The following is a 25545-nucleotide window of genomic DNA, read 5'->3' as shown; positions in this document are numbered from 1 at the left end:
TAAAGACAGTTTATTAAGACAGGAAAATAATAATAACAATAATAATAATAATAGTGATAATGGTAATAGTATTAACAATAATAATGTGTAAGAAAACAAGTGATGCACAATGCAATTGCTCACCACCCGCTGACCGATGCCCAGCCTATTCCCGAGCAGCCGGCCCCCCACCCCGGCCAGCCACCCCTATATATTGTTTAGCACGACGTCAGATGGTATGGAATACCCCTTTGGCCAGTTTGGGTCAGCTGTCCTGGGTCTGTCCCCTCCCAGCTCCTGCTGCACCCCCAGCCTGCTCGCTGGCAGGGCAGAGCGAGAAGCCGAAAAGTCCTTGGCCTGGTGTAAGCACTGCTCTGCAACAATTAAAACATCAGCATGTTATCAGCGCTCTTCTCATCCTAATCCAAAACACAGCACCCTACCAGCTACTAGGAGGAAAATTAACTCTGTCCTAACTGGAACCAGGACAGTGTTGCACGTGGGACGTTGCTCAGGGACGTTGCACGGGGACGTTTCACAGGGACATTGCGTGGGGACAGCACTGCACCGGGACATCGCATGGTGGGCACTTCACAGGGTTGGGATATTAGGGTGTTACACCAGGGGGGCAACTGCACAGGGGTCAGGCGTGGGGGCACAGCGTTGCACAGGGGCCTGGGGGGAATTAGGGGGTGGGGGGGGCATCGCACGTGGGGAGGGCACCAGGGCATGGCCCGGGCTGGGGTCCCTGCATGGCAGCGGGGCACGTGCTCAAAGCATGGGTTTGTGCGTCCGCAGGCATGGGGACGGACAGATGGGTGGATGGATGGACGGGCAGACGGGTGGATGGATGGACAGACAGACAGGGAAAGCCAGGCACGCAGCGCAGGGGGTCCGCGGGTGCCACGCAAACGACAAAACGCGGTAAGGCAGCCTAGAAAGGGGAAAAAAAAAAAAAAAAAAAAAAAAGTAGGTTACTTTAGAAAAACCGCCTCGCTCAGTGCTTCGTGCGAAGACGGGACCAAACCCAGCCCCCGGCCCAGGCACCGCCGCGCCTCGGCCCTGCTCTCTGCTCATCTCCCCTCGCCCCGCCGCCTCCCGGTGCTGGCCGCAGCCTCCCGTACCCGGCCGGCACGGAAAGCCACAGCCACGGAGCTTTTCCTGCCCGCAGCACCCTTCTGCCCGGTGCCACGCCACGTGCCGCCAGGGCCACGTGCCGCCGCGTCCCCACCAACCCCGGGCACGGCAGCGGCGCTGCGCTCCCGGCCTGCCCCAGCCCTGCCTTTCCTTCCTGCCCAACCCGGCCGCTGGCTCGCCGACGCGATTTTAGCAATGCCCGGCCAGCGCCGAGCCCACCAAGGGGGACGAGCAGGCGATCGATCCCTTCTAACCCTAATTGTGCCCGGGGCTCCCGGTGCCAGGCGGGCAGGGACATGGGGGGGGGTGCCAGGGGGACACACGTGCCGCGGGTCCCGGCGGATGTCACCCGCGGGGCGCACGGCGGGCGAGGAAGTCTCTGCCAGATGCAATCGCCTGCGCGTGGGCGGCCGGGAAGGTGACGGCAGCGAGGAGGCGTCTGCGGGGCCCCCCCCCACACGTTTCCCTTCCCCACTCAGTGTGGGGCTGGCGGGTGGCCCCGAAAGGCGGGCGCTGATGGGGGGGGGGGGGGGGGGGGGAATCCAGGGTGCTGTGTGCCGTGCCGTGCCGTGCCGTGCCGTGCTGTGCCGTGCCATGCCACATCGTGCCATGCCGTGCCGTGCTGGGGAACGTGGCCGGTGTAAGCTGCCATGAAAAAAGGCCAAAGCACCGGGGGCTTAGGCGAAGAGCAAGAAAGGAGACCCTGCTCTGGTCCCATCCTGCCGAAGGGGGGGTTGCAGGGGGACGCTGCCCCGCGGCCCCCCCCCCGTGGCTGCTCAGGGGTTGCTGGGTGAGCTGGGGCGCAGCTGCACCAGCCCCAGATGTCACACCAGCCCCAGATGTCACACCAGCCCCAGATGTGCCACACCAGCCCCAGATGTCACACCAGCCCCAGACGTGCCACACCAGCCCCAGATGTGCCACACCAGCCCCAGATGTGCGTGCCCACGCTGCTGCCCCAGCCGCACGCGATGCGTGCCCACAGTGGGGCCCCTGCTCTTGTTTCAGGGGTGGGCAGGGGGTTCCCTGCCCTGCTGTCCTGCTGCCGAGCCCCGGCCCTTCCCAGCCCTGGGGTGACCGCGGCCGGCGGCTCCTGCTCAGCCCCGGTGCCCCCGAGCCTCAGCAAAAGCCGCCTGCGAGACGAGAGCCCCCCCCATGTCGTTAGATTAATTAATACCCTGATGCGTGCCGCCCTGAGCGCATCAGAAGCACGCTGGAACAAGGCTTCCCGCTGCAACCCTTGCGGGCCTGCCTGACACGGGTACGTGAGGCCGTACCCAGCTACGGAGCGGGTGTTTCTCTTGGCACCCCAGGCTGCGCCCTCGCGCTGCCAGCTGGCTGCTGCCGCCCGGCTCCGGCTCCCCCGAGCCCCACGTTCACAAGAAAAAACAGGCTGATCGGTCAAATCCTGGCCGCGGGCAGGGGCTGCTGGAGCCGAACAAAGGGCTGCCTTGCCCGGAGGGGAAACCAGTTTCCATAACCTTTACTGGTGCAGCAGGGCGGGCGAGCTGCGGTATTTCCTGTGGTTGCAGCCTCGAATGAGGTTAACACCGTCACCCAGATTAACCCTTCGCCGGCGGGGCGGACGGGGGGGGCGCAGCGGCAACCGGGGGGCACCCGCACCGGTACCGGGGTGCGCCCACGCTGGTGGCACTGGGGTGCACCCGCACCGGCACCGCCGCCCCGACCCTGTTCCCCCAGGGCTCCCAGCCCAGGAGGAAGGGCGCGAGGGGTGCTGGTGGGACCACCCCCGGTCCCTGCAGGCTTTCTCCTCGAAGGCTTTTGGGTTTAGAAGCAGGAAAAAAAAAAAAAAAAGAAAAAAAAAAAGTAATTTTGTGAAGTTTGAGCGTCGGCAGCCCCCCACAGCGGCCGGGAGGGCAGCACGAGCTGCGCACCACGTAGCACGAAGCCATGGGAACACAAAAGGCGCTTGGATGCGCTCAGCGCTGCGGGGTGACTAATGGTGCTGTGACAGCTTGAAGACACGAGAGAGAGAGAGAGGAGGGGAAAAAAAAAAACAACCACGACTGAGTCTGTTCCTTCAGGGGATGCTGGGTTTTCCCATGGACTGACTCAAACTGGAAACTTCTTCGGTAGCAGCGGCAGCAGCAGCAGCAGCAGCAGCAGCAGCTATCTAGGTCAGGGCTGCTCGCAGCCGCCGGTGCTCCTCGCTGCACCCGGCGGCCCCGGCCTCAGCGGGCGGCAGAGGGGCCACGCCAGCCCCGCCGGCCCCTGGCCTGGGTCCTGAGGACTGGGGAGGTAATGGGGAATGGGGAACGGGGAACGGGGAACGGGAATGGGGAACTGGGAACGGGGAGCAGGAGAACCGCCCGGGGCCGGCCCTGGCCTCGGCTGCTGCGTTCACGTGCCCGTGGCTCCCAGCGCGCCCCGTCAGTAAGGGTCTCGTGGGGCTCGAGCAGCTGGAACAGCTCTTCTCCTCCTCCTCCTCCTCCTCTTCCTCTCCTCCTCCTCTTCTCCTTTCTTTGCTTTGCGTGTATTTACGGGAACCTGCCGGGAGAGTTTTTAACAGAGATGAGATCGCAGACCCGTGTCTGTAGGCAACGGGAGCGGGCTCGTTCCTTCTGCTCTGGAGCCTGCAGACGCCCGTAAATCGGGGTAAAAACACGAGCGGCAGGAACCCCCCGAGGAGGCAGAGCCCGCGGTCACGCACTCCAGCTGGCAGCCGGGGAGATTTATTGGTTTTTTTTCGGATCTTTTCACAGCCCACGAGGTGCGTGTGTTCTTTGTAAGCTGCTGTAGGTTGCAGGAGGCTGGCAGGCAGCTGGGGGCCGTCGAGGTCTCTTTCTGGGTCAGGTTAACGAAAGGGCGCTGGAAATTGGACCCGCTCTTACGAACGCTTGAACGGTGCTCGCAGCAAAGAGGGCAGCTCGTACCCGCACCCGAGGTAACAGGGGGAGGACTACGAGAGCGTTAGCTGTGCTCAGCAAGCTGGTTTGGGTGGGATACTGCTATTTTGACGCTTTCTCCGCGGACTCCGCCGTGCCCCACTTCTGACACAGCCTGTGCGCGGCTCTTTGTCTCATTGCTGCCCCAGGACGAGCGCCACGGAGGCGAGGGGGGTGCAGCTCTCGGAGACCCCCTCCGCCACCTCCCCTTGCGCCCCAGCCCCTGCCCCAGCCGTGGCTCCCCCGGGGCAGGCGGCTGCGCCGGGACGGGCGGCACGTGCCCGGCCGGGAGGGAGGCGAAGAACTCGCTGAAGTAAGCAGCTAAAGTCGGGCGAGCTCGTGGGACGCGAACACGAGCCCCGGTTTGGGGCTCGGTGACGCGCGGCCCCGGGGGTGAGCACGGGGAAGGAGCGGCAGGAGCAAGGCGGGTGGGAAGGCGATAGGAAAACGGGGGGATTTCTGCCCAGGGCACCGTGGGTGGTTGGGTTTGGCCATCTCCAGGGATGGAGACTCCACGGCAGCCTGCTCCTGAGCTCCGTCACCTTTGCAGCAAAACGCTTTTTCTTACATTTAAACGGGATTTCCTGATTTTTAATGTGAGCCTGAAAACAAGAAGCCTGGCTGCATCCCCTCTGCTCCCCCCATGGGGAGCTCCCGCAGCTCTCCCAGCCCCTTGGTGCCGGGTGCTCTGCGCCCTCCATCCCCTCGGTGGCCGCCCCCCAGGCTGCCCACGTCTCCTGTCCCAGCCAGCCCCGCCGGGTGTCACCAGGCCGAGGGGCAGGATCGTCCCCCCCAGCTTGCCAGGAGCATTTTGAGCGCAGCACGGGGCGCTGGCAGCCTCCTGTGCCCCAGGGGCACGTTGGTGGCCCTCCAGACCCCCGGGTCATTTTTCACAAAGCTTTTTACAAACAGCCCTCAGAGCTGGGCTGGTCGGGCATCTTTTGGTCCCATCCCCAGCGGTCCTGGTGTGTCCCCGCTGACAGCTCCCATCGCCTCGTGTCCTCCTTCATGTGCTGGGAAATGGCACCCAGGAGGGTTCGTCCCTCACCGGCCCCGGGGGAGCAGGGCAGGCTGGCCAGCCTGTGCTCCCCCGCACCCCCTCGTTCCCCATCCTGGCAGGGGCCGGATCCTTCCCTCCCACAGCTCCCGGCCACCTCGGGGCTGGTCCCTGAGCACCCCGCAGCCAGGGCAGGCGCCTCTCGCCGCGAGGCTGACACCTTTCCTGCCCCCCAGACTATGCCACGCACGGACGGCGGCTGCAGCCCAGGCCATGGCGGGGGCTGGCAAGGCTTTGGTGCTCCACGTCCTGCTCTGCTTCCTCTGCAGAGGTAAGTGGCTGCTTGGCATGGTACGGCACGGCATGGCACGGCATGGCACGGCATGGCATGGCATGGCACGGCATGGCACAGCATGGCACGGCATGGCAAAGCATGGCATGGCATGGCACGGCATGGCGCAGCACAGCAGGGCATGGCACGGCACGGCATGGCATGGCATGGCGCAGCGCAGCATGGCACAACATAGCACGGCATGGCACAACGCAGCATGGCATGACAAGGTGCAGTATGGCACGGCATGGCACGGCACGGCACGGCACCAGCCCCGCAGACTGCTGGAGCACACTCCCCAGCCCTGCTCGGGATCAGACCCGGGGCGGGAATGTTGCAGCACGGCCCCCATGGCTTTGGGGAGCGCTCCACCAGCACCACCTTCTCCCACGCCCCTGCCCCACCTGCGGCCCTCTGCTCCCTGCTGCCGTCCTCGCCCCGGGGGCTTGCCCGGCCTCGCTGAGCTGCCCCGGGGGGTTTCAGCAGCCCCGAGCACCCCGCGAGCTGCTGCTGTTGACGTGTGCTCCTGCCTCCGTGCTGCGTGAGCTCTGGGCGCAGCTGCGCCCTTTCCAGGAAAGCCAGATCGAGCCGATACCGTTCGAGCAGCGGCTTTATCAGGGCTTCTGCAGGGCCACGATCTGATAGCAAAGGGCAGCGCACGCCTCCCATCTAGGGGCTGCCGTAATCTCAGGGGATCAGAGATAGCAAGCCGGCGCGTTATTTCCCTGCAGTCATTTGAGCGTTAGAGCAGAACGTAAAATTGGTGAAAGTAGCTGTTTCCGAGCTGAGTGGGTGAGTCACTGGGTGCCTGCTGGAGGCAGGGGGATTTACCCCGCGCCAGGGGGGCGTGGGGGCGCCGGGGGGACCCCTCCGGAGGCGCTCGCCGCCGGTGCCGTGTTTGAAGCCGCGGGCGCTGCGCAGGTGTTGCCCGAATCAAGTGCCAGGGCAGCGTGTGGATCGAGCCCGCCCTGGAGGTGCTGATGGGCTCCAACATCTCCATCAACTGCGTCTCCACCATCGGCTGCTCGAGGGCCAACCTCTCCATCCAGCTCAACAGCACGGCCCGTAACAAGACCCTGCGCTCCCTCAACAGCAGCGCGGCCCAGCTGCGGCTGCACGACTTCAGGCTGCCCTACAGCACCGTCCTCTGCTTCGACCACTGCCGCAGCTGGGAAACGAAAGCTCTGGTCTGCGGCACGGAGGTCTGGGCCGGCTGTGAGTACGGCCGCGGGGCCGGGGCGGTCGCCGTGAAGTGGGGAGCGACGGGGACGGCGGTGGCGGGGATGTGGGGAGGGGGGGGGCGTCTGCCCGCTCCTCCTGACGCTGCCTCCCCAGACCCCCCGGAGCCCCCCAGCAACCTGACCTGCACCATCGGGGAGCGCTCGGGGAGCATGGCGTGCACGTGGGACGCGGGGCGGCCGACCCACCTGCGCACCGACTACCGCCTCCACCTGAACAGGTAAGGGCCCGCGGGGACGCGCGGGGCAGGCGGCGGCACCGGGGCGCCAGAAGGGTGCAAGCAGAAAGGGTGCAGCCAGCAGCACGCACCTAACGGTGCCCAAACCCCGAAACCGGGCTGCTGCCGGCGTGTGAGGGCTTGGCTCTCCAGCAGGCACGCTCGCTGCGGCACGGTGCGCGCACTGACCCTGCGCACTTTATGCCACGACCGATGCCAAAGCCCCCGCGACACAAGGCTGCCGGGCTTTCAGAGTCAGCCTGGCTCAGCTACGCACTGCAGCGTGTTCGGTGCAGCCCCGTGCAGGCTGTGCGACGGGCAGTGCTTAGCCTCCTGCCGATGAAGAAGCCCCGCCGGCGGAGCCGCTTGGGTTCGAGCCCCGAGCCTCGCAGCCGGAGAGCTGCGAAAGTCGCCTTTCTGCAGCAAAATCGCAAACGCCGTTCAGCGATGCCAGGAACCAAAGAGAGTTACTTTCTAGTTCGCTTTAAGAGTGAAAAACTCCAGCTCCAGGGATGACTGTGCCCCGGTTCTAACCCGTCGCTGCCGGCTGACGCGTGGGTGCCTTCCCCGCGGGCGCGCACGTGCTGGGGTGGGCGCGTGGCACCGCCGCCAGACCGCAGCCTGGTGCCTGCCGGAGAGCCGGGTCCCTCGGTGCCGGGACGGGCTCTGACCGGGGCTGCTCTCCGCTTCCCAGCACGCAGACGGCAGAGGAGGAAGTGTTCCCCGCGGGCTCGCCGGTGCCCCTGAGCGCGCTGCGCGGCGGCAGCCACTACTCGGCGTGGGTGCAGGCCAGGAACGCGCTGGGCGCTGCCCGCTCAGCCCCACGGCACCTCGACCTGCGGGAGCTCGGTACGCGGGGACAAGGACGAGCGGCACCGCTCCCACCGGCCCTCCCGTCGCTCGCGGGCCCCTCCGGCACGCTCTGCCCGTGCCACCCGTGGGGAGACGGGTGCCGGCCGGGCTCAGGGCTCTCGCTCCCCCCGCAGTGGTGCCCGCTTTGCCCTTGGCTGAGGGCGCGGAGACGACGCTGGCCTCGCCTCCCATCACCACCGTCCGCTGGAGGCAGCAGACGCAGCTGGAGAACGTGCACTGCGAGGAGCGGCACAAGGCGGAGGACGCCCCAATGTGGCATGTGAGACGGCGCCAGCCCCCCACATTTCCCCCACTGCAGACCCGTGGGACGGGGCCCGGTGGGGACCCCCCGGTGCCAGCCCCCCCCGGGGCTCCCCAGCGCCTCCAGCAGCCGGCCTTCCTTGCAGCGTTATCTCTGCATTTTAAGCAAAAGGGCAAAACTCAAAATATTTCCTAATGTTATCTAGCTCTGCGAGGACAAGGCGGAAAAAAGCCACAGAGGGTGCTCAGCGTACGCCCACTTAATCAGTCTCTGTCTCTCTCGCAGACACAACTGTACCCTGCAGGCTGCTCGGGGGTCCTGTCTGGAAACCTCCTCAGGCTGAGGACCAGATCCCAGCACTTGTTGGAGCTCCAAAACGGGGGCACTGGCCTGGTGCCACTGGCATGGGGCTCTGCACAGCTCTCAGTTAAACCTTTTTTTTTTTTTTCTTTTTTTCTCCTGATTTTTGTGTTCCCAAGTGGTGCAGGGCAGTCAGGACAAGCCCATGCAGCACACCACGCGTGGGCACCCTGCTCACCGGCTGCGCTCACCCCACGCCCATGGGTTCAGCAGCCCCGTGTGCTCGGGGGGCCGTGGGGTCCCCATCTGTGCAGACGGGGAAGGTGCTGGGCCCCGCTCCGCCCTAGCACCCGGCTTCCCTTGCAGGTGGAGGCGTGGGACCACGCGGTGCGTGCCGGGCACCCCCTGCAGAGTGACACCCGCTACGTGTTCCAGGCCCGGTGCCGGCTCAGCCCCGCCGACAGCCCCTGGAGCGCCTGGAGCCCCCCCTTCGTGTACACCACCCCCGAGGCCGGTAAGCGTGTCCCGTGCGCGCTGCGGGTGGCGGTGGTTCTGGCACTCCCGAGGTCACTGCAGGCAGGTCGAGCCGCAGGGAAACCAGAGAAAGGAGCATGACACTCTTACCCATCTCGGGGAGTTCGCTTTCCTCCAGCGCACCGCCCCTTGGCTGGCCCCCCACTACCTGCCCGTGCCCCCCCAGGGCAGATTTCCCCCATCGCAGCTGCACCATCAGCACTGGGATGGGTTTAGGTGAAGCCAGCCGAGCTGCTGCAGTGCTGTGAACCCCGTGCGATGTGATGTGAGCTGCGCGGGGCTCGCGGGGCGGCCGTACCTTCACCCCCACCCCGCTCACGGCAGGGTGAGGGATCTGGGGCTGTGCTTGCCCTAAAAAGCCGTGTCAGCCGCTGCTCTCAATCTGGGCCATTTCCTTCCCCGTGGCGGCGAAGCCACACACGCCGGCGGCTCCGTCACCTCGCTGGCGGCACCCGCTGGGTACGGTGCAGCCGGTGCGAGGCAGCTGCTGGGGGGCCACCAGGGCGATGCGGGTGGGCGCGGGCCCCGTGCCATGGTGGGCGATGCCCCCAGCCTCAGGACCACGTCCCCCTGGTTGTCCCCGCAGCCCCCGCAGCAGCACCCGACGTCTGGCGGCGCCTGGGCCCGGCTTTCCCGAATGGCAGCCACGAGGTGACAGTCTTGATCAAGGTAAGGCCTTAGGGTTAAGGGTTGGGGTTTGTAGGGGTGGCAGTGACGTTTTAAGGCCGTATCGTGGAGGTGGTGGGTGGAAAGCGACCTCGCCGGGGCCCCTTTGACCACACGAGGGTGAGGAGGGGACCTGGGGCCACCGGCACGGGGCGGAGGGGGGGCACCCCGACCCCGTCTCCACCTCTCGCCCTCCGCAGCCGCTGCCGCCCCGTGCTGCCCGCGGCAGGATCCTGGGCTACGCCGTGGCGGCGGGATCAGCGCAGCCCCTCTGCAACACCTCCGGCACCTCCTGCAGCGTCCTGGTGCCCCCGGGGGTGCGCGTCCTCCACGTCACCGCTCACAACTCCCGGGGGGCGTCCAGCCCGGCCAACGTGACGCTCGGCCGGGAGGCCGGCCAGCAAGGTAGGACGTCGCCCACGCCAGCGTTGGCCGTGGCGGAGATCTGCTTTTGTCAGAACCCGAGGGGAAAAACATCACGCAGGCACGTGGGCTCAAAGCAAGAGGCGCCCCGCCTAGGGAACGCGGCGTCCTCCACACAAGGCCAGCGTCCCCCGGAGATGCCCCAGCCACACAGCCCTTTGCCTCCGAAGGCTGCAGGAACAAGAATAGCTTATAAAAATAAAAATAAGCTTGTCCTGCCTGTGCCTGGCACGGCTCAGGGCACCCCTCTGTGCCCACGGCTCCCGAAATAGCTCCTGCTGCCGTCCCAGCCGTGACGCTGGAGCCTTTGGGGCAGGAAGGGAGGAAAAAGAGCTCCTGGGCTGCCTCGGGTTCCCTGTGCCACAGGCTGTGGCTTTCCCCGCGACCACGCTTTCCTATTTTTGAAAATGTCTCTTTTAATGAGCAACGGGAGGGGAAAGTCCCGTTCAAGTTAAGGACAAATAGTGAGCATGACTAAAACGAAACTGTGCAGTGTAAATAAGGTGGAAAAAATGCTCTAATCTCATACTTATCAGAATGACGCGTGTTTCTGGTAAAAAATGTCAGGTAAAGCGTCTCAGACAGAAGAGGCATGACAAAGCTGAGCACGTGCTTTTGTGAGGTAGACACGTGTATATATACACACACAGGTGTGCGCCTATCTTTTTATTTTTATTTTTATTTTTATTTTTATTTTTATTTTTATTTTTATTTTTATTTTTATTTTTATTTTTATTTTTATTTTTATTTTTATTTTTATTTTTATTTTTATTTTATTTATTTTTATAATAATATGATATGATATATGATATGATATGGTATGATATAGCACATAGACTACATAAAATTCTACTATAAAATTAAATATATAACTATACAATCATATAATATATTATACATGAAAATATATTAAATATTTATATTATAAATATAAACATAAATTTACATGTATATATGAATACTTACACCTATATGTATACCTATACCTGTACCCAGACCCATACTCACCGCATCCTAGAAGGCTTTTTCCCTCCTAGCCCTGTCCCCCCGGTGAAGACCTGCTCCTGCCCAGGCTCGCTGCCCGGAGCCCAGCTCCGACCCCTCTCTCCTTGCAGCCTTCCCGGCGCCGGCGGCGGTGGAGGTGCGGCGCCAGAACCAGAGCAGCGTCTCCGTGGCCTGGCAGCCCCCGCGCGGCAGCAGGAGCCCCCCGCTCTGGTTCATCGTGGAGTGGGTTTCTACAGCGCCGTATAGCAAGGAGGAACGCTTCTTCTGGAAGAAAGTCCCGTGCCAGGACACACTCATGTACATCCAAGGTAAGATGTTCCACGGGGCCTTTTGCAGTTCATTGAGGTATCGCAAAGCCGAAATCTCACTGGGATTGAGTCCCTGCCCACCACTTTGGGAGCTGGGGGCTGTGAGGAGCCCAGGGAGCAGGAGGGAGCGGAGCAGTGCGGGATGTAAGGGCAACCGGTGTGTTTGGTCCCCCAGGGGCTCAGCCAGAAGCCCTCAAGCAAATCTACAGCTTTAACAGCAGCTTACAAATACGTTTTAAAGGCAAAAAATGCTCTATTTCAGAAGACGCAGCAGCGGCAAGCCACATCAACGTGTCGGTTTATGCAGTCTACCCTGACGGAGTGAGCAAACCAACCTCTGGCCAAGGTAAGCCCAGCTGTGTGGAGAAGTTGCCGCTTGCTGTGGTGGAGCTGCAGAGTTCAGGCTGCTGCTTCGTGCCTGCTGTCCTCACGGTCTGCCGGTTTTATGGAGTTAGAGACAAGGGGCAGAAACCTGGCATGGGCCAGACAGAAACATGAGGCTGCCGAAGGAAACTGGGAGAGGTCAGGGGCTTTAACAAACCTGTGTGAAAGGCTTTTCTAGCTGGTACTCTGCTCTTGTGCACAGATCTCTAATGCACACGAGAACTGCATCTTACTCCACAAGGTACACCAGTGGCGTTGCTCTCCCTGTTCGGGATAGAAAATAGCAGGTTGCTGCTTTGCCTATTTGATAGTAAATTGTTATAGAAAAGACAACTTTTACAGAGAACAACTGCAGGCTGTCCTTTCTTACCTGGAGCTGCATGTAGGCAGGCTTCAGTTCTGAAAACTATTTTAGACAAAATAGGGCATGGCTCAACTTAAAAAAGACAATGAGGATGTCTGTGCATCATCTCCAGCGATGTGTGCATTGGCTTTGATCGCTCTCACGAGCTGGGCATGCTGAATCCCCTAGTGGCCCTCACCTAGGCCAGGACAAGCCCTGCACAGCTCCAAATATAAGGGCTGAGGACACGTCCCAGCACCACCAGACCTGTCCCATGGGCACCACCATGCAGGGAAAATTCACCACCTGTGCTTTCACGGAGGCCCATGGGTGCAGTGAGCATCCTGGGGAATCCCAGCCCCAGGGAGTGTGCTGAGGGCAGGACAGGCTGAGCATAAACCAGGTGTGATAACGCTCAGGGTAGGCGTTCATCGTTCCAGACACGTAGCCTGACTTCTTATCTTACACCTGCCATACAGCAATATCTGGAAATAACCTTCTATTTGTGCTAGCTAAATGCTTTAAATGCTTAAAATAGAGAGCTCATCATTCTTAGTTACATAGACTCCTGTGATAAAACCTGGGGATTTATGTGGGAAAGCACCAACGTAAGGCACCCAGCGGGCCCAACCAGCACCTTACACCCTGCCTGACCCCACAGGATGGCCCTCGTTCCCTATGCTCCTTACACAGACCGAGCCCATCAGTAAGGCATTTCTGTAGCCATATTAACAGGTAATACAAGTTAAACGTGCCAGTGACACCAGCCCAAAAACGTGCCTCGTTCCAAGGCTGCTGAATAATTTACTCAGCCGCTTCCCGTCCACAGTCGGGGTGTAGCCGAGGGCTGCTTTGGGACGCGGAGCTCCCCGGCTGAGTGGGCAGCGCTGTAACCACACTGCCTAGGGAATTAACATGCTGGGGCTCCACGAGCTACGCTAGGAGAAGCACGTCTCAAATCTACAGAATTAGAGACGGTACCTTTCCTGTGATATTTTTTTTTTTCCCCCTGATTTTGTGAGTGAATTGTGCTTCGGTGAAACAGCGGCAGCGTTACCCAGGTCAGCTCAGGTCGGAGCCTGGTGCCAGCCCGGTGACACGCGGTGTAACCGACACGGGGACAGGGCCGCGATTGCCACGTCCCCCCCCCGACAGTGGCAGCCCGGGACACCCCCTCGCCAGGAGGTCACCTCCCCGCAGAGCCACCCGTGGCACCACCCGCTGCCGGCCGCACGGTGGCAGCCCCGCGGGGATCATGGAGCCAGAATCGCAACATCAAGGCTGGGAAAGGCCTCCAACATCTGGTCCAACATCCCCCTGCCACCAGTGTCACCACTAAACCATGTCCCCAAGCACCACGTCCAACCTCTCCTTGAACATCCCCAGGGACAGTGACGCCACCACCTCCACCACATCCCAACGCCTGAGCCTCCCCGGCACAACTTGAGGCCATTCCCTCTAGGCCTATCGCTAGTTACCTGCGAGAAGCGGCCGACCCCCAGCTCCCCACCCCTTCCTTTCAGGTAGTTGCAGAGAGCAACGAGGTCTCCCCTGAGCCTCCTCATCTCCAGACCGAACACCCCCAGTTCCCTCAGCTGCTCCTCACAGGACTTGCGGCTCCGGGCCCGTTTGCAAGGACAACCCCAGCAAGGGGCTGCTCACGGCGATGTTCCTCCAGCCAAACCCAGCGCAGAGCCACCGCCACCACAGCAGCAGCACTCACTGCCAGTACAAGATGCGGCCCGAGCCATTTTCCTCACAGGAAAACCGTAGGGAACAGGGCTCGAAAGCTGTATTACCCGATCCCGGGGGAAGATCAGCAGTATTGCTTTCGTGTGCTGAAACTGTTCCTGGGTTTCAGGCAGAGAGGCCTCTGGGCTCCCAAGACAAGCTACCCCCGTGCTCCTCATCCTCGCTGCCCAACAGTTTTCCACTTCTGTGACCTGTGCTTTAATTGCTCTGCTTCAAGATGATGGCTCCGGGCCTGCCCGTGGCCAAAAGGGAAGCCTGAGCTTCCCTGCCCGCAGCAGCACGTGCCTGAAGCCCCAGCACACCTCCTGCCTGGGCTGCTCCCTCGGGACGCTTCCCTGAGCGCTGAGCGAGCACCTCACGGCGTCCCAGCAGAGCCCGTTTTTCTTGCAGGCTGGCCCCAACCTCAGCAGATTGCCCCAGATAGGGGCTTGCTGTAGGGCACAGCGATTTCTTCACTCCCTGCCGGCTCAGGTCCCACCGAGGCAGGTTTTACCGGCGGGCTGGGACCGGGGTTATCAGCGTGGCGAGGTGATCCCGTCGGTAACAGTGAGGACAGCAGGCACTTGCTGAGGAGAGGAGATGGCAAGGGACTTGCTTCGTATGGCCAGGAAAGAAAGCTTGCCGCCTCTTCTAGCAAAAATAAGCTTCTTGCCACGGCAGACTCAGCTGCGGCTCATCCGGTCAGATAAAACAGTGCTGCCAGAAAACTCAGTGCTATGGGGGTTGGACACGGGGACATAATCTGTAGGTGCTCGTGGAAAACAGCCCGGGGTTCCTCAGGAAGGGTAAATTCTTGTCTCAGGTACTGAGACACAGTATATGTGTGTATAGGGGAGTGTATAGGGGAGATTTCTTGTAATTTGTTTTATGGTTTTGTTAACATTTCGTTTAATTAGAACTCTGAGATATACAAGATGATGTAGAGTCCAGATACGCAGAAGATAATAATTACTTTACGGGGCTTTATTTTTCGTATTATACCAGTATTTATTTTCCTAAAAAATATTAGCAACATGAAAATAAACCAGAGCTTCATTCACCTGATGTACATTTCCCAAATGAAGTTACGGCCTTTTTGTCTTCTCTCTGCTTAAGTCTCCTCGGAGGAACGGATCCCGGACTTCAGCTACAACGAGACTTCCCACGGTAAGAAGCGTTTCAGGCTTGGTGATCGAGAGCTTCTGCTTGACCAGGTGTGGACGTTTCAGCCAGAGCCGCGAGCGCAGCATCTGGTGATATAGTAGTAAAAGGGAAGTGAAAGCTCCGTCGTGATTCGGGGAGGTCAGAGCCAGCAAAGCAACTTTTCACTTGACAGGAAAATGAGCCACATGGCAAGAAAGGCTGCAGTCCTGCCCTGGGGTGAATGCAACTTGCATAATTCCTGCCTTTGAGTTTTGTTTTCTTATGAGACGTAATAAAATGTACGTTACAGCAAGCAGGAGTTAAGAAAGCAAGGAAAATACGATAATGTTAACATACAAAATAGTGTAACAGTGACGGACTGCTCTGGCCTTACAATCTGAGCCAAGGGCTGGTTTAAACATTTCCCATACATTTCTCTAACTGCAGTTATGCTTTTGGTTTGCATGTCTTCTGGTAAAGGTTATACTATGGTCTGCTTCAGTATTTAAAGCAAAACCAAAACCAACGTAAGCTGAAGAGTTTGCTCAAGTATTTCTGGAAGGTAATTCTGTGTAGGAAATGGTTAAACACAGTGACCACACTTCCTAGAATTACTTGGCTGGAGGATCCTGGCTGGGTGGCAACTGGCAACCACCTCGGGGCAGCGGAGGGGCGGCCGCTGCCGAGGACCACGCAGAGCCTCGGCCGCCCGCTCCTCCGCTGCTGTGCTCACGGTTCTGAATCAGAGATGGGACAGAGGGCTTTGCCTCGATGTTGTTATTGCTTTGCTTCCCTCGCTGCGAAGCAAATGCTAAGCTAAATGCTAAGGACTTATTTTATCAGCGATCTCCACTTCACATAAGTTCACGTAGCGGCATACGAGGCGGTGGGAGCAGGTTCGCCAGCAGCTGCCCGTGTCTGGCAGCGGCATGGACGAGCAGCAGGAGGGCCCTCCAGAGCCTGGCCCAGATGCCTTCGTGGCCTCCAGTTCTAGATAAATATTGCCCCTCCACCAGACCATTAGAATTGCAAGTGCAAATGTATAGGAATAACAACAGACACGCAAGGAGTCACATTCAACATGACGGCTTGTGATGCAGAATTACTCACAAGTGCGACTGTGGATTTCGCCTGTAACATCTGGTTTAAAATGGGAGCTCCCTGATAAACCTTTTTCCTCTTTATCCTCTTTCAGATGATGACACTGGAGTTTTCCTGGGAATGGGTGTCAGTGTGATCGTATCGTCAGTTGTTCTTGCAATTCTGATGTTTAAGAAATCAGCTAGAATAAGGTATTACTTTCATCACAATTTTTTCTTTATTTGTAACTCACGCTTTTCTTCCACAATGTTCTAAAGTTAACTAGAGAAACCAGTCCTTCTCACTATGCTCTGCTCCTACTGAGGGCAGCTTTGCCCATTCATAATATTGCTGCATAAAAGGCTACCTGTGCACTCCACAGTAAGGCAAAGACCAATAAAAAGTAAAAATCATTCCTCTGTAGAAGCCAGACTTAGCCAGACATGATATATTATTATTATACAGATCTAGGGGGAGTGAAAGAAAAAAAGAGGAAAAACATAACCTTCTTTAAGTAAGTTTTATACTAGGATCTGTTACTCTTACTTTTGAATGAGGAAAGGATGCTGTCCCTGGCACAGGCTGCTGGCTGCCCCCACGTCTGCACCCTGGGAGACTGGCAGAGGCCGGGGAGTTGGAAAAGAGCTGGAAAACCAAACAGGGAGAGTCTTCATTCCATTTGGTTAACACGACTGCCGCATACCTAGCTCGGCAGGCGGCCTCTCCGCGGTGAGAGGAGTCCCACCAGTGCTGTTCCTGGTACAAATAAATGGAAACGATTGCCTCTGTGCCACAGAGCTGGCTGGTGGACATTCCTGATAGAGCAAGAAAGAGGGTAGAGAAGACCTGGGGTTAGAGGACGTTGAAGGGCTGTCCCTTTCAGTTCCTGAGCCCTGTCTAAATTTTTCTGCTGCTGATGTAATTGGGAAACACAGCAAGAACTGAGCGCGTGTACTTTCTCAGGAACACAGCAATCCACACAACATCAGCAAAGCTCAACTAAATTAAAATCTCTTGCAAATGATTTTCATTTCTGCAGCAGCTTCGTTTGTCGGAAAATAAATTTTCGTTCCTGCAGCAGCTTTGTTTGTAGGAAAATCAACTTTCATTACTGCTGTGTATTTTATTTCATCAGCTCAGGACACATGCATCCTCTTATTTATGTACTTAGCTTGGGTTCCACCACCCACCTCGGTTTAGTAACATTTTCCCATACAGATACGTTTTACACAAGGGATTTAAACAGAGTAATTTAGTTTCCAGACTTGCTCAATAAATGAAGCTCTGAATTTCTGAAAGTAGCGCAGTGACAAAAAACAATCCTGCTCTGAGGGAAACAGCACGTGCTGTGTTGCAGCCGTACCGCGTAACGTTAGGGTGAGCAGTCTGCCCCTCTGCCCACTGCAGCCAGGCTCCACCACAGCCAGACCCAGGGGAACCGCGCTGAGAGATGAAGAGATGGGGTTCAGGTGGGAAAACCTACCCACAGGGGGGGAAACTGAGGCTTCCCAGCCCTCCACAACGGCCATGAATGATGGATACGCTTAGTGTTCCCTCCCTGTCTGGGGACAATTTCATCTAGAACAAACAAGTAAATGACTAATAAAATGAACTAACATTTTGCTTTTTTATTTTTTTATTTTTTTTTTGGTAAAGAATTAAAGCAACAGTTGCATCACTCTTACCAAAATGGCTACTTGAAGATTTTCCCCACATGGAAAACAGCAATGTGATAAAGTCACTCCAGGTAATCGCACCATTATGTCCAGCTTTTTTTTTTTTCTTCCCCATTTACGTATACTTAAAAATCATTCTGCAGCTGTGAGAAACACAGACAGAGCAGGATTCAGCTCTAGGGGATCTAGAGCTGATCAGAGAATCATTTACCAGCCATTTGCAAGGTGCAAGGAAGCTCAGCTTAGCTGGAGTCTTTAAACCTTGCTTCAATATACATTTTATCCAGTAGCGATGATTGAATCAAGCTGACCTTGGGGTGCATGCAGAACGGAGACAGGCACAGCTGCTCCCGTCTTCTCTCTTCCACCTCGCTGTAGTCTGTTCTATGGAGAGGATTAGGTGAGAGAAGCGGAAAGGATGTTGAGATGAAGACAAGAAGTCATTGCCCTATTTCCTCCGTGTGATGCTCTAATGATCTCTCTCCCCTTGGCAGAATTTGCCAGTTTGTTACTACAGTCATATTTTTTTTCTAGGAGAAGAGTGAATTCACAAGCAACAGTTCCTATGAGCCGTTCCTGGATGACAGCGATCCCACAGTCATGGAAATAGAGGAGGTATCCGTGCATGAGAAATACAAGATCGTGGACATCAAAAAGAAACCCAGCACAGTGGTCCCCGAGAACGTGGTGCACCCACAGAGCTCAGCATCGGCCGTCAGCGCCGCACCTGAGCACGTCAGTGACTACAAGCCTCAGATTTCCGACGGGAACCTTCTGGGATATGTAGCTGCCAATATTTACCAAGCAGAGTCCCACACACCAGCTCCAGAACCGGAGACAACCTTTTTCTTCAGAGACTACACCAGCCCTGTCAGCTACCTGTGGAACGCCGAAGGAGCGGGGCACAACGTCTGTCTGCTGGAAAAGATCAACCTAATTTTAAACAACAACAGAAGTGGGCAAAACTATGCGTTCAGCTCAGCGCAGGAGGAGCAAAGTACCCTTTTGGAAAGTCAGTGGGGAAAAACACTGTCGAGTGAAAACGTTCAGGAACAGACACTGGTCCCAGATGAGCTGGTCTCTTGCTTAAGAGCAATGAATGAGGAACCTGTGGATATACAGACCTGTTTGCAGCAACGCATTGGAAGGTTATTTTGAGCAAAGTTATAACTGGGATTAAAAAAAAAAAAAAACACACAAAATTATGAGCGGATGATCATGGCACATGTCTGCCTTTGGGATTACAAACATCAGAACTGGAACAAAGCTCCAAATCCAAAACTCACTCCCTTAGTTGACTGCAAATAGTTATGGATGCATGGATCACCTTGGCCAGTAAATCATCATTTTACACTTACCTCATATTTTTACAAGCATAACAATGCATAAACGCAGGGGTTCCTGTAAGAACTGAACTACAAAACAGGTGATTTTTACAGGATACAATATGCTTCCATTATTATTCTAAGTCACTCTCGTGTTAAATACTTGGGACATTCAATACCTGGAGCTGATATCTATTAAGATGGATAAAACGGTCCCTTAGACATTCTGACTGAATTGTGTGAAATACCTTGGGATCACTCATAATGAGGAGACACTACACTGAGGAGGATTTATCTATCGTGCAGCAGCCATGGCTACCATATGAAATCTTTTCTGTTTGACAGGATAACTCAATTTCATTTTCCCTTCCATTCAATAACAAAAAATGCATCAGATAAGAACAAGCCTTCATCAACTTGGCCTACCAGCCGGATTTAAAAGCTCTAAGTTTGTCACTGGACAGATTCTTCGTTTTGGGTGAAGGATTTATCGTCTCACATCAGTTTGTCAGGGGTTCAGCTTTGTTGTTCTGCATGAAGCAGAACACGGCACAGAGAAATGGCATTTACTAGGCATGTAACAGGAAATTCGGATATCCTGAAATACAGAAAGTGAAAAATGGGAGCCCCCTTCCTGCTGAGGGGTCTTGGAACCATTCTAAGTTTGCCCAGGACTTCGGAGGTGGTTTTGCAAGATGTTCCTAAGGCAACCAGAAACTGCCTGGAAATGGGAGACGCTGGATTTTGTATCTAGCCCTTACTTGACTGAGCACCCCAGCCTTTTCCAGGAAACACTTTAAACGCTTTTAAGGAATACAAGCACAAAGGAAGTTTACTACACCCTGTAAAACACTGAGCGTTCAGTGAGCAAGGCGTAGAACAAACCTCCGTAAGGTTTGTTCTCTCGGCCCTTTTCTCCTACCTTCTGCATTACTGCTTCTGTTCCGGAGCTGCCCCAGGGGGAGGTGAAGCTGCGTGGGGTTGGGGTGGGAGGGCTGCGAACGCCCCGCAGCCGCTGCCCTGTGGCAGCACTGGAAGCGCTCAGCGCGGAGCAGCAGGAGAGGGCCCTTTGCTGTCTGCCTCCTTCACTGCTCGTCCAGGGCAGCGCTGGCCCACGAGCAGGACCCTCAGGTGCCACAGCAATGCTAAAAAAATGTATTTTTACTGCCCCGAGAGTTGTAACGCCCTGGTGCAGCACCCAGAGCACAGTCACACTGCTGTTTTACCTTTGAGCATGGCCAGCCAGCAGCACGGTGCCCAGGAGGGAATGGTCCTCGCTGCCTTGGCCAGCTCGGGGCAGCTCCCTCACGAGCCCCTCGACCTCCGCAGGCCACCAAAGCCGTGCTCTGCAGCTCAGCTGTGCACATTTTGGGGCTGTATAAAGCATGGCATGGAAACTCTGTAAAAGCTACTGTCTGCGAGAGCTGGCTGTGGGCATCCCAGAGCCCCCGCTGCAGGCTGGGTGCTTAAAAACCCCCGTGGGTGCCCTGCAGAGCAGCGTACGGACAGCTCTGCGTGATCACGGGCTACCCGTCGCACCTGCACGTAGGTCTGAGTCTCCGTTCACAAGCAGTAGCACCGAGGAGCCTCTGAACTATGTAGCACTACGTGTGACTTCTGTTCACGGGGCAGTCTGCGCAATTAACGGGTCTGGGTAGCTCAGCTGGCTACGCGCGTCGCAGCAAATATATGCAGGGGATGTATCTTGTAAGGCTGATGGCAACATCATCACAATAAAAGGAAAAAAGATCATCTGACTGTGCATTACCAAATTGAAGTCTGTACAATCGTAAGAGCAAGACTCAACACGTTTTCATTAGACTTACAAAGCTAATGTAAATGCTAACCTGTCTGGTATTAGGTATCTAAAATTACACACTTTATCACTTCTTGCAGTAAAGCTGCTAAACCTGGAGATTATAACTTTTCTTTTGAATCTTCCGAGGCACCGTAGGTGCTTCTCTAACGGCTGCTGCACAAATCGATCGATTTTGTCATTTAGTCCTGGATGCCTTCAAACCAGAACAGCTGGGTGCTGTTCCCGTCTCCTCTTAAACCAAGAGATCTGCCAGTCGTCACTTAAATTGACTGAGTAGCATTTTACCTGGCAAGATGTGGTAGGTTTGTTCTTGAGAAGCAGCAAACTGTTTCCAAGCCTGAAATGTTACTCTTACATGTAAGCTAGTCTAAAATTAGTGATTGCTGCCTGTGCAGGAAGGAAATTGTAAAAGAACAGCCACATACTATCAGCAGCCAAAATGTGAGGTGTGGAAGATATTTTTTTTCAATGTCCACATCCTGAGACTCGAGCTGCCTGTGTTGCCTGAACAAGCAACACGCGTGGGGTGTTTACTGCTACATGGAAGCGCTTGTTTTCTCAGAAAAACTGGACCAAAAGCGTGATCTTACATTTCAGGCACCTGCTGTTAAAAGTCTGAACGTGCAGCTTTGATAAATTACCCTAGGAGAGATACCTGCAAATATGTTTGTGGATGAAGGAGGCTAGTTCCTTTCCCGTTGAGGAACTCACCGCACGCAGTCGTGAGGGCTGAATCCTCTGCCCCCCTCTCGCCGTGCACGCGTTCTTCATCAATGGCACAACTGCCACGGGTTTCGCTGGGGCTGAAGGAAGCCTTTCTTCTCTACGTGGGCAAATGGATGCATCTGGTAATTAAGGACTGGTTACCGGGGAAAATGGAAGGAGAAGGGCACAAATATACAACGCAGTCCCCCTCTCCCCTCCTGCTAACCCATTAGACGGTGGTGACGGGTTAGGTCTGGAATAAATGCCTGCGATGCTTGCCTCTGGCAATGAATGCATCAGGGCGTAAACTGACCAGAGCGTGAACAAAGCTGAGATTCTGTCAGCAGCCTGGCACCACGTTGGGTCCTCGGTTTCAGATTTTACTTGTTAGACGTGCTCCTGACTCTGCTTTTTGTCTTTGCCTGCTTTGACCTTACAAGGCCCTTGCATCAGGCCTGAGCCCTCTTTCCACCAAGTGCAGTGCTTAGTGGTAAAAACCAGCATCCTGAGTGACGGGAATTGAGCTAGCTGTTATGCAAGCACGATACCAAAATCCTTGCAACAGGCAACTCTTGAATATATGGACAGCTCAGCACTTAAAATCAAATCACACTGCCATTCTTAAGGCAAGTGCTTTAACACGTACACATTCCCTTCCTTCCCCAAATATTGCGAGCTCCCTAATTCTTGGTACCAGCACTTCCCAACCTTTTTCCAAGTTTGGTTGTGTTGTTGGCAGCTGTATCTCGCGGCGGTGAGTTCCACGGGTTACTTACCGGTTTGGCAATGAGTTTCATGGGCTCTTCGGCTTACTTGTAGCATGGGTTCGACGTGCTGCTGAGGCACATCAAGGAAGCGTATGCTGACTAAAGTCTCTCCCCACAGACAATATAGACCAAAAAGCATTGATCTCTCACTTATCTACCACTCAACCTGTGAGACTGCAGACTCATCTGTACATTATCCCATGCAAGTGAAATCTGTATGTAATTATTTTATGACAAGACCTTACTTTTTTTTATGCCTAATGAGTAACACAGAGAAATCAGCTGCTGTCGAAGTACAGTGTGGGAGAACTTCGCACAGTGCCGTCGTTCTTGATGTAGAGAAGCTGTGACCCTGTCCCCTCACCCTGGTGTCTGTCCTGGAGACAGGGACAGTCAGAGCCCCCCAGAGAATCCGTGCTCAGCAGCCTGAGGACGAGCTCTGTAACAGGAATGCTCTTAGCGCAAGCCACGTCAGATACCCACTCATTTAAATGCGAAGTAATTAAATTTCAAAGCACTACAGTTCCTGATCCAGAGAGATGCACCATGGCTGTTTCTCATTGCTATTCACAGATCTAACACAACCTCGGGAAAAAATAAAAACAGGCAAGAGAGAACAAAGTAGAAAGAAGTAAGAAAATGGAAAGCGGTCTTTTCAAAGCTCAGACAGGCTCTGACAACAGCAAAGTTATTCACTGCCAGCTCTTACCTCCAGCCACTGTGTCAGTACAGGGTGTATCAGGTGTGATCGTGTACCAGTGTGAAGTCTAAGCTCGGATGGAAAACAGTTATTGACAGCATGATACAGACTAGTCAGAGACACTATCCTCTGGGACTTGTTGCTTGCTGCTACCCTTCAAAAAGTATGTTTAAAAGTTAATTAAACCAAGTGTATAACAAATAAAAGAAATGCATAGTAAGATATGCATTAAATATGCATCACTAGTTACAATTTGTAATCATCTATGCTACTGCACAGCCACCATCCCATGCATCCTGTCTGAGCGTTTGAAGCACAGGAGAGCTGGCTTTCAGTCTCGGCTCAGTCACCGGCTGTCTGCAACCAACTCACTTTGCCTCAGTTTCTTATCCACAGAGCCAGGGCAGTAATAGTTGCTATTTCCTGTAAAGCTTCAGGATCTAGCGTGTAGCACCGTATCACATCCAGTAATAGGAACAGTGCAAGAATATGAAGATAACGGAAACGTTCAATGACTAATCTTGTGCTGCTCGTTTTTATTCTGCATGTGCTCGTCAGACTGCTCCATGCTGAAAGATTTATAAGCATTTGCTTGGCCATAAATTGTGAAAAAGATTTAGCTACAGATAAATATGCTACAGAGACTAAAATTTGATTAAAAACTTTAGTTAAAGTTTCACAAAGCAAAATGCCAACAGTAAACATCTGGGGATTTCTGAATGCAAAGACAAAAGATCAAAGCCCAGGTTGTGACCAAGACTTGCAAGCAAAGCTGCAAATAAATGCTTGGATCAGCAAAATCATTCTGAACACAAAGCAGCTGAAAAATGGCAGCAGGTGAGAGGGTTACACAATGAAAGCACGAATATTCACTAAAAATACGCTACTCGGTATGCCTCATATCTCTTAGCCTTCGACAGGATTCATTCTTTAAGAGGGAAGAGTAGTTTTTCAAAGGGTAGAAGGACTGAGCACAGCAGCAGAGACTGAAACTAAACTTGAATTTCGTAGAAGAGGATGTGAGAACTAAGGCTGTGGTTTTGTGTCTTTACTAGCTTCACTGAATGTTAGCTTCATAAAGCCAAATCCTATGAAAATGTCACTTGTAAAACAACGGAAGCAGCACTAGGATAAAATATCAAAGCAAGCATTAAACGCAATAAATACAACACAAGGCATAAAAGCGATCGATTAAAGAAGACTTCAGGATTGCTTTTTACCAAACCAGTCAAGTCTTTCCTTAATAGAGAGAAATCAGTCTTGGCACAAGAATATTAAAAAGCAACAACAGGACAACAAGAACAAAACCTCCATAATTCTTAACTTCAGAAAGACGCCAGATGACGGCGTGACTCCTACGTCTTCCATATGATTTCCTAGGATTGCGCTGCTGGACTCACGCTCCCTGAATGAGTTCAGCCTCACCTTGCTCAGTTACGAGGAGCCAGGGCACCTGCGTTTACAGAACTAGGTAACTGATTTCACTCTGCTAGGTGAAGGCAAATCTAGGATCACGGGCGTCAACAGAGGATGTAAAACTAACTGAGCCAGCACACAGACTACCTGGGATATCAAAGAAACGAACACGCACTTAATTGCTACCTGACCTGTGGCTGTAGCAGTTACTTCAATACCACCACAGCACAGAGGGCCAGAATTCTGCTGGCCAGGTTGCAGGGAACCTGACATCTGAGCAGCTGAAGCCACTGACGACGCTAAAGACAGGGCAGCAAGAGAGGCAGATGGAACGAACAGCCCAAGCTCGGTTCCTGGAAACGGGGCAGCGTGCGCTGAGGTTTGACATTCAGCAGCGGTGCAGTATGGCCAGCCGGAGCGGCTGTGGCTCCTCCATCACATTTAGGGTTTCCACCTCTTCCACTGGGGCCTGAGTCATATTCTTCCACAGCAAATTGGATCAAAGGACTGGTGGGGCTAAAATGTCAGCTGGCGAAACATGAAAAAACGGTATTAACGACTATTTTTCAGGCAGGTGCTTCCCTGCTTTGAGCCACCGTCTGGCTCACGTCAGCACAGTGGCTGGGACCCCGGCGACAGAGGCAAGCAGCTTCCATCGCGAGGGTGGGAACTGCACAAACTGCAGCCGGTGCCAGAAAATAGCTCACCGAAAGAAACTTTTGGGAAAGGTTGCCTGAACAAGAGAATTTAAATGCAAGGGCATAAGGCTGGTGTAAGAATTGGGAAGCCACTGTGCAAGACTGGTCAAGAGGCTTAAAGAGGAAAGGGAAGGGAAGGGAAGGGAAGGGAAGGGAAGGGAAGGGAAGGGAAGGGAAGGGAAGGGAAGGGAAGGGAAGGGAAGGGAAGGGAAGGGAAGGGAAGGGAAGGGAAGGGAAGGGAAGGGAAGGGAAGGGAAGGGAAGGGAAGGGAAGGGAAGGGAAGGGAAGGGAAGGGAAGGGAAGGGAAGGGAAGGGAAGGGAAGGGAAGGGAAGGGAAGGGAAGGGAAGGGAAGGGAAGGGAAGGGAAGGGAAGGGAAGGGAAGGGAAGGGAAGGGAAGGGAAGGGAAGGGAAGGGAAGGGAAGGGAAGGGAAGGGAAGGGAAGGGAAGGGAAGGGAAGGGAAGGGAAGGGAAGGGAAGGGAAGGGAAGGGAAGGGAAGGCAGGAGGCTGGGATGTGGACATGACTAGCTGAAACAGGGAACCTAGAGGGCTGCTGCTTTTAATCTGCGAGGTGCCCAAACCATTACACTAATCCTAATTCCA

The 25545-nt window shown here is 55.3% G+C and overlaps 1 protein-coding gene and 1 long non-coding RNA gene across 7 annotated transcripts in view; one reads left to right on the top strand and one right to left on the bottom strand.

The window, feature by feature from the left end:
- The first annotated feature begins 540 nt into the window (after positions 1-540).
- IL23R (interleukin 23 receptor) lies at positions 541-20595 on the top strand. 5 transcript variants are annotated; one of them, XM_080601396.1, is made up of 18 exons: positions 541-561; positions 778-903; positions 3840-4021; positions 4172-4335; positions 5256-5350; positions 6272-6565; positions 6686-6809; positions 7501-7655; positions 7793-7938; positions 8587-8734; positions 9341-9423; positions 9621-9825; positions 10959-11156; positions 11419-11502; positions 14731-14781; positions 15953-16049; positions 17494-17584; positions 18048-20595. In XM_080601396.1, the coding sequence occupies exons 2-18, from the start codon at positions 780-782 to the stop codon at positions 18669-18671; spliced, it is 2865 nt and encodes a 954-aa protein (XP_080457522.1). In that variant the 5' UTR covers positions 541-561; positions 778-779; the 3' UTR covers positions 18672-20595. The 5 variants fall into 5 exon arrangements, with proteins under 5 accessions (XP_080457522.1, XP_080457526.1, XP_080457524.1 ...); XM_080601398.1 differs by lacking the exons at positions 541-561; positions 778-903 and adding an exon at positions 3490-3510 and having other exon boundaries at positions 6272-6809; XM_080601400.1 differs by lacking the exons at positions 541-561; positions 778-903; positions 3840-4021 and adding an exon at positions 3227-3375 and having other exon boundaries at positions 6272-6809.
- Positions 18485-25545, bottom strand: part of LOC308198651 — a 13067-nt gene continuing 6006 nt past the window's right edge. For both annotated transcript variants that reach the window (XR_013954080.1, XR_013954081.1), the window contains 2 exons: positions 21369-24773; positions 18485-18621 (listed from right to left, as the gene is read on the bottom strand). This is a non-coding gene — a long non-coding RNA (uncharacterized lncRNA). The remainder of the gene's footprint in view (positions 18622-21368; positions 24774-25545) is intronic.

The sequence above is a fragment of the Anser brachyrhynchus genome (assembly GCF_964034855.1).
Source record: "Anser brachyrhynchus genome assembly, chromosome: 8".
In the NCBI taxonomy this organism is placed as follows: domain Eukaryota; kingdom Metazoa; phylum Chordata; class Aves; order Anseriformes; family Anatidae; genus Anser; species Anser brachyrhynchus.
The sequence above is the reverse complement of the archived record's forward strand: the minus strand, read 5'-3'. Positions and strand labels throughout refer to the sequence as shown.

Coding starts and splice junctions, on each gene's coding strand:
- IL23R (XM_080601397.1), top strand. CDS start 4,666: ATGGGGAGCTCCCGCAGCTCTCCCAGCCCCTTGGTGCCGGGTGCTCTG. Junction 5,351..6,271: donor GCTCTGCTTCCTCTGCAGAG/GTAAGTGGCTGC, acceptor GGCGCTGCGCAG/GTGTTGCCCGAATCAAGTGC. Junction 6,810..7,500: donor TACCGCCTCCACCTGAACAG/GTAAGGGCCCGC, acceptor TCCGCTTCCCAG/CACGCAGACGGCAGAGGAGG.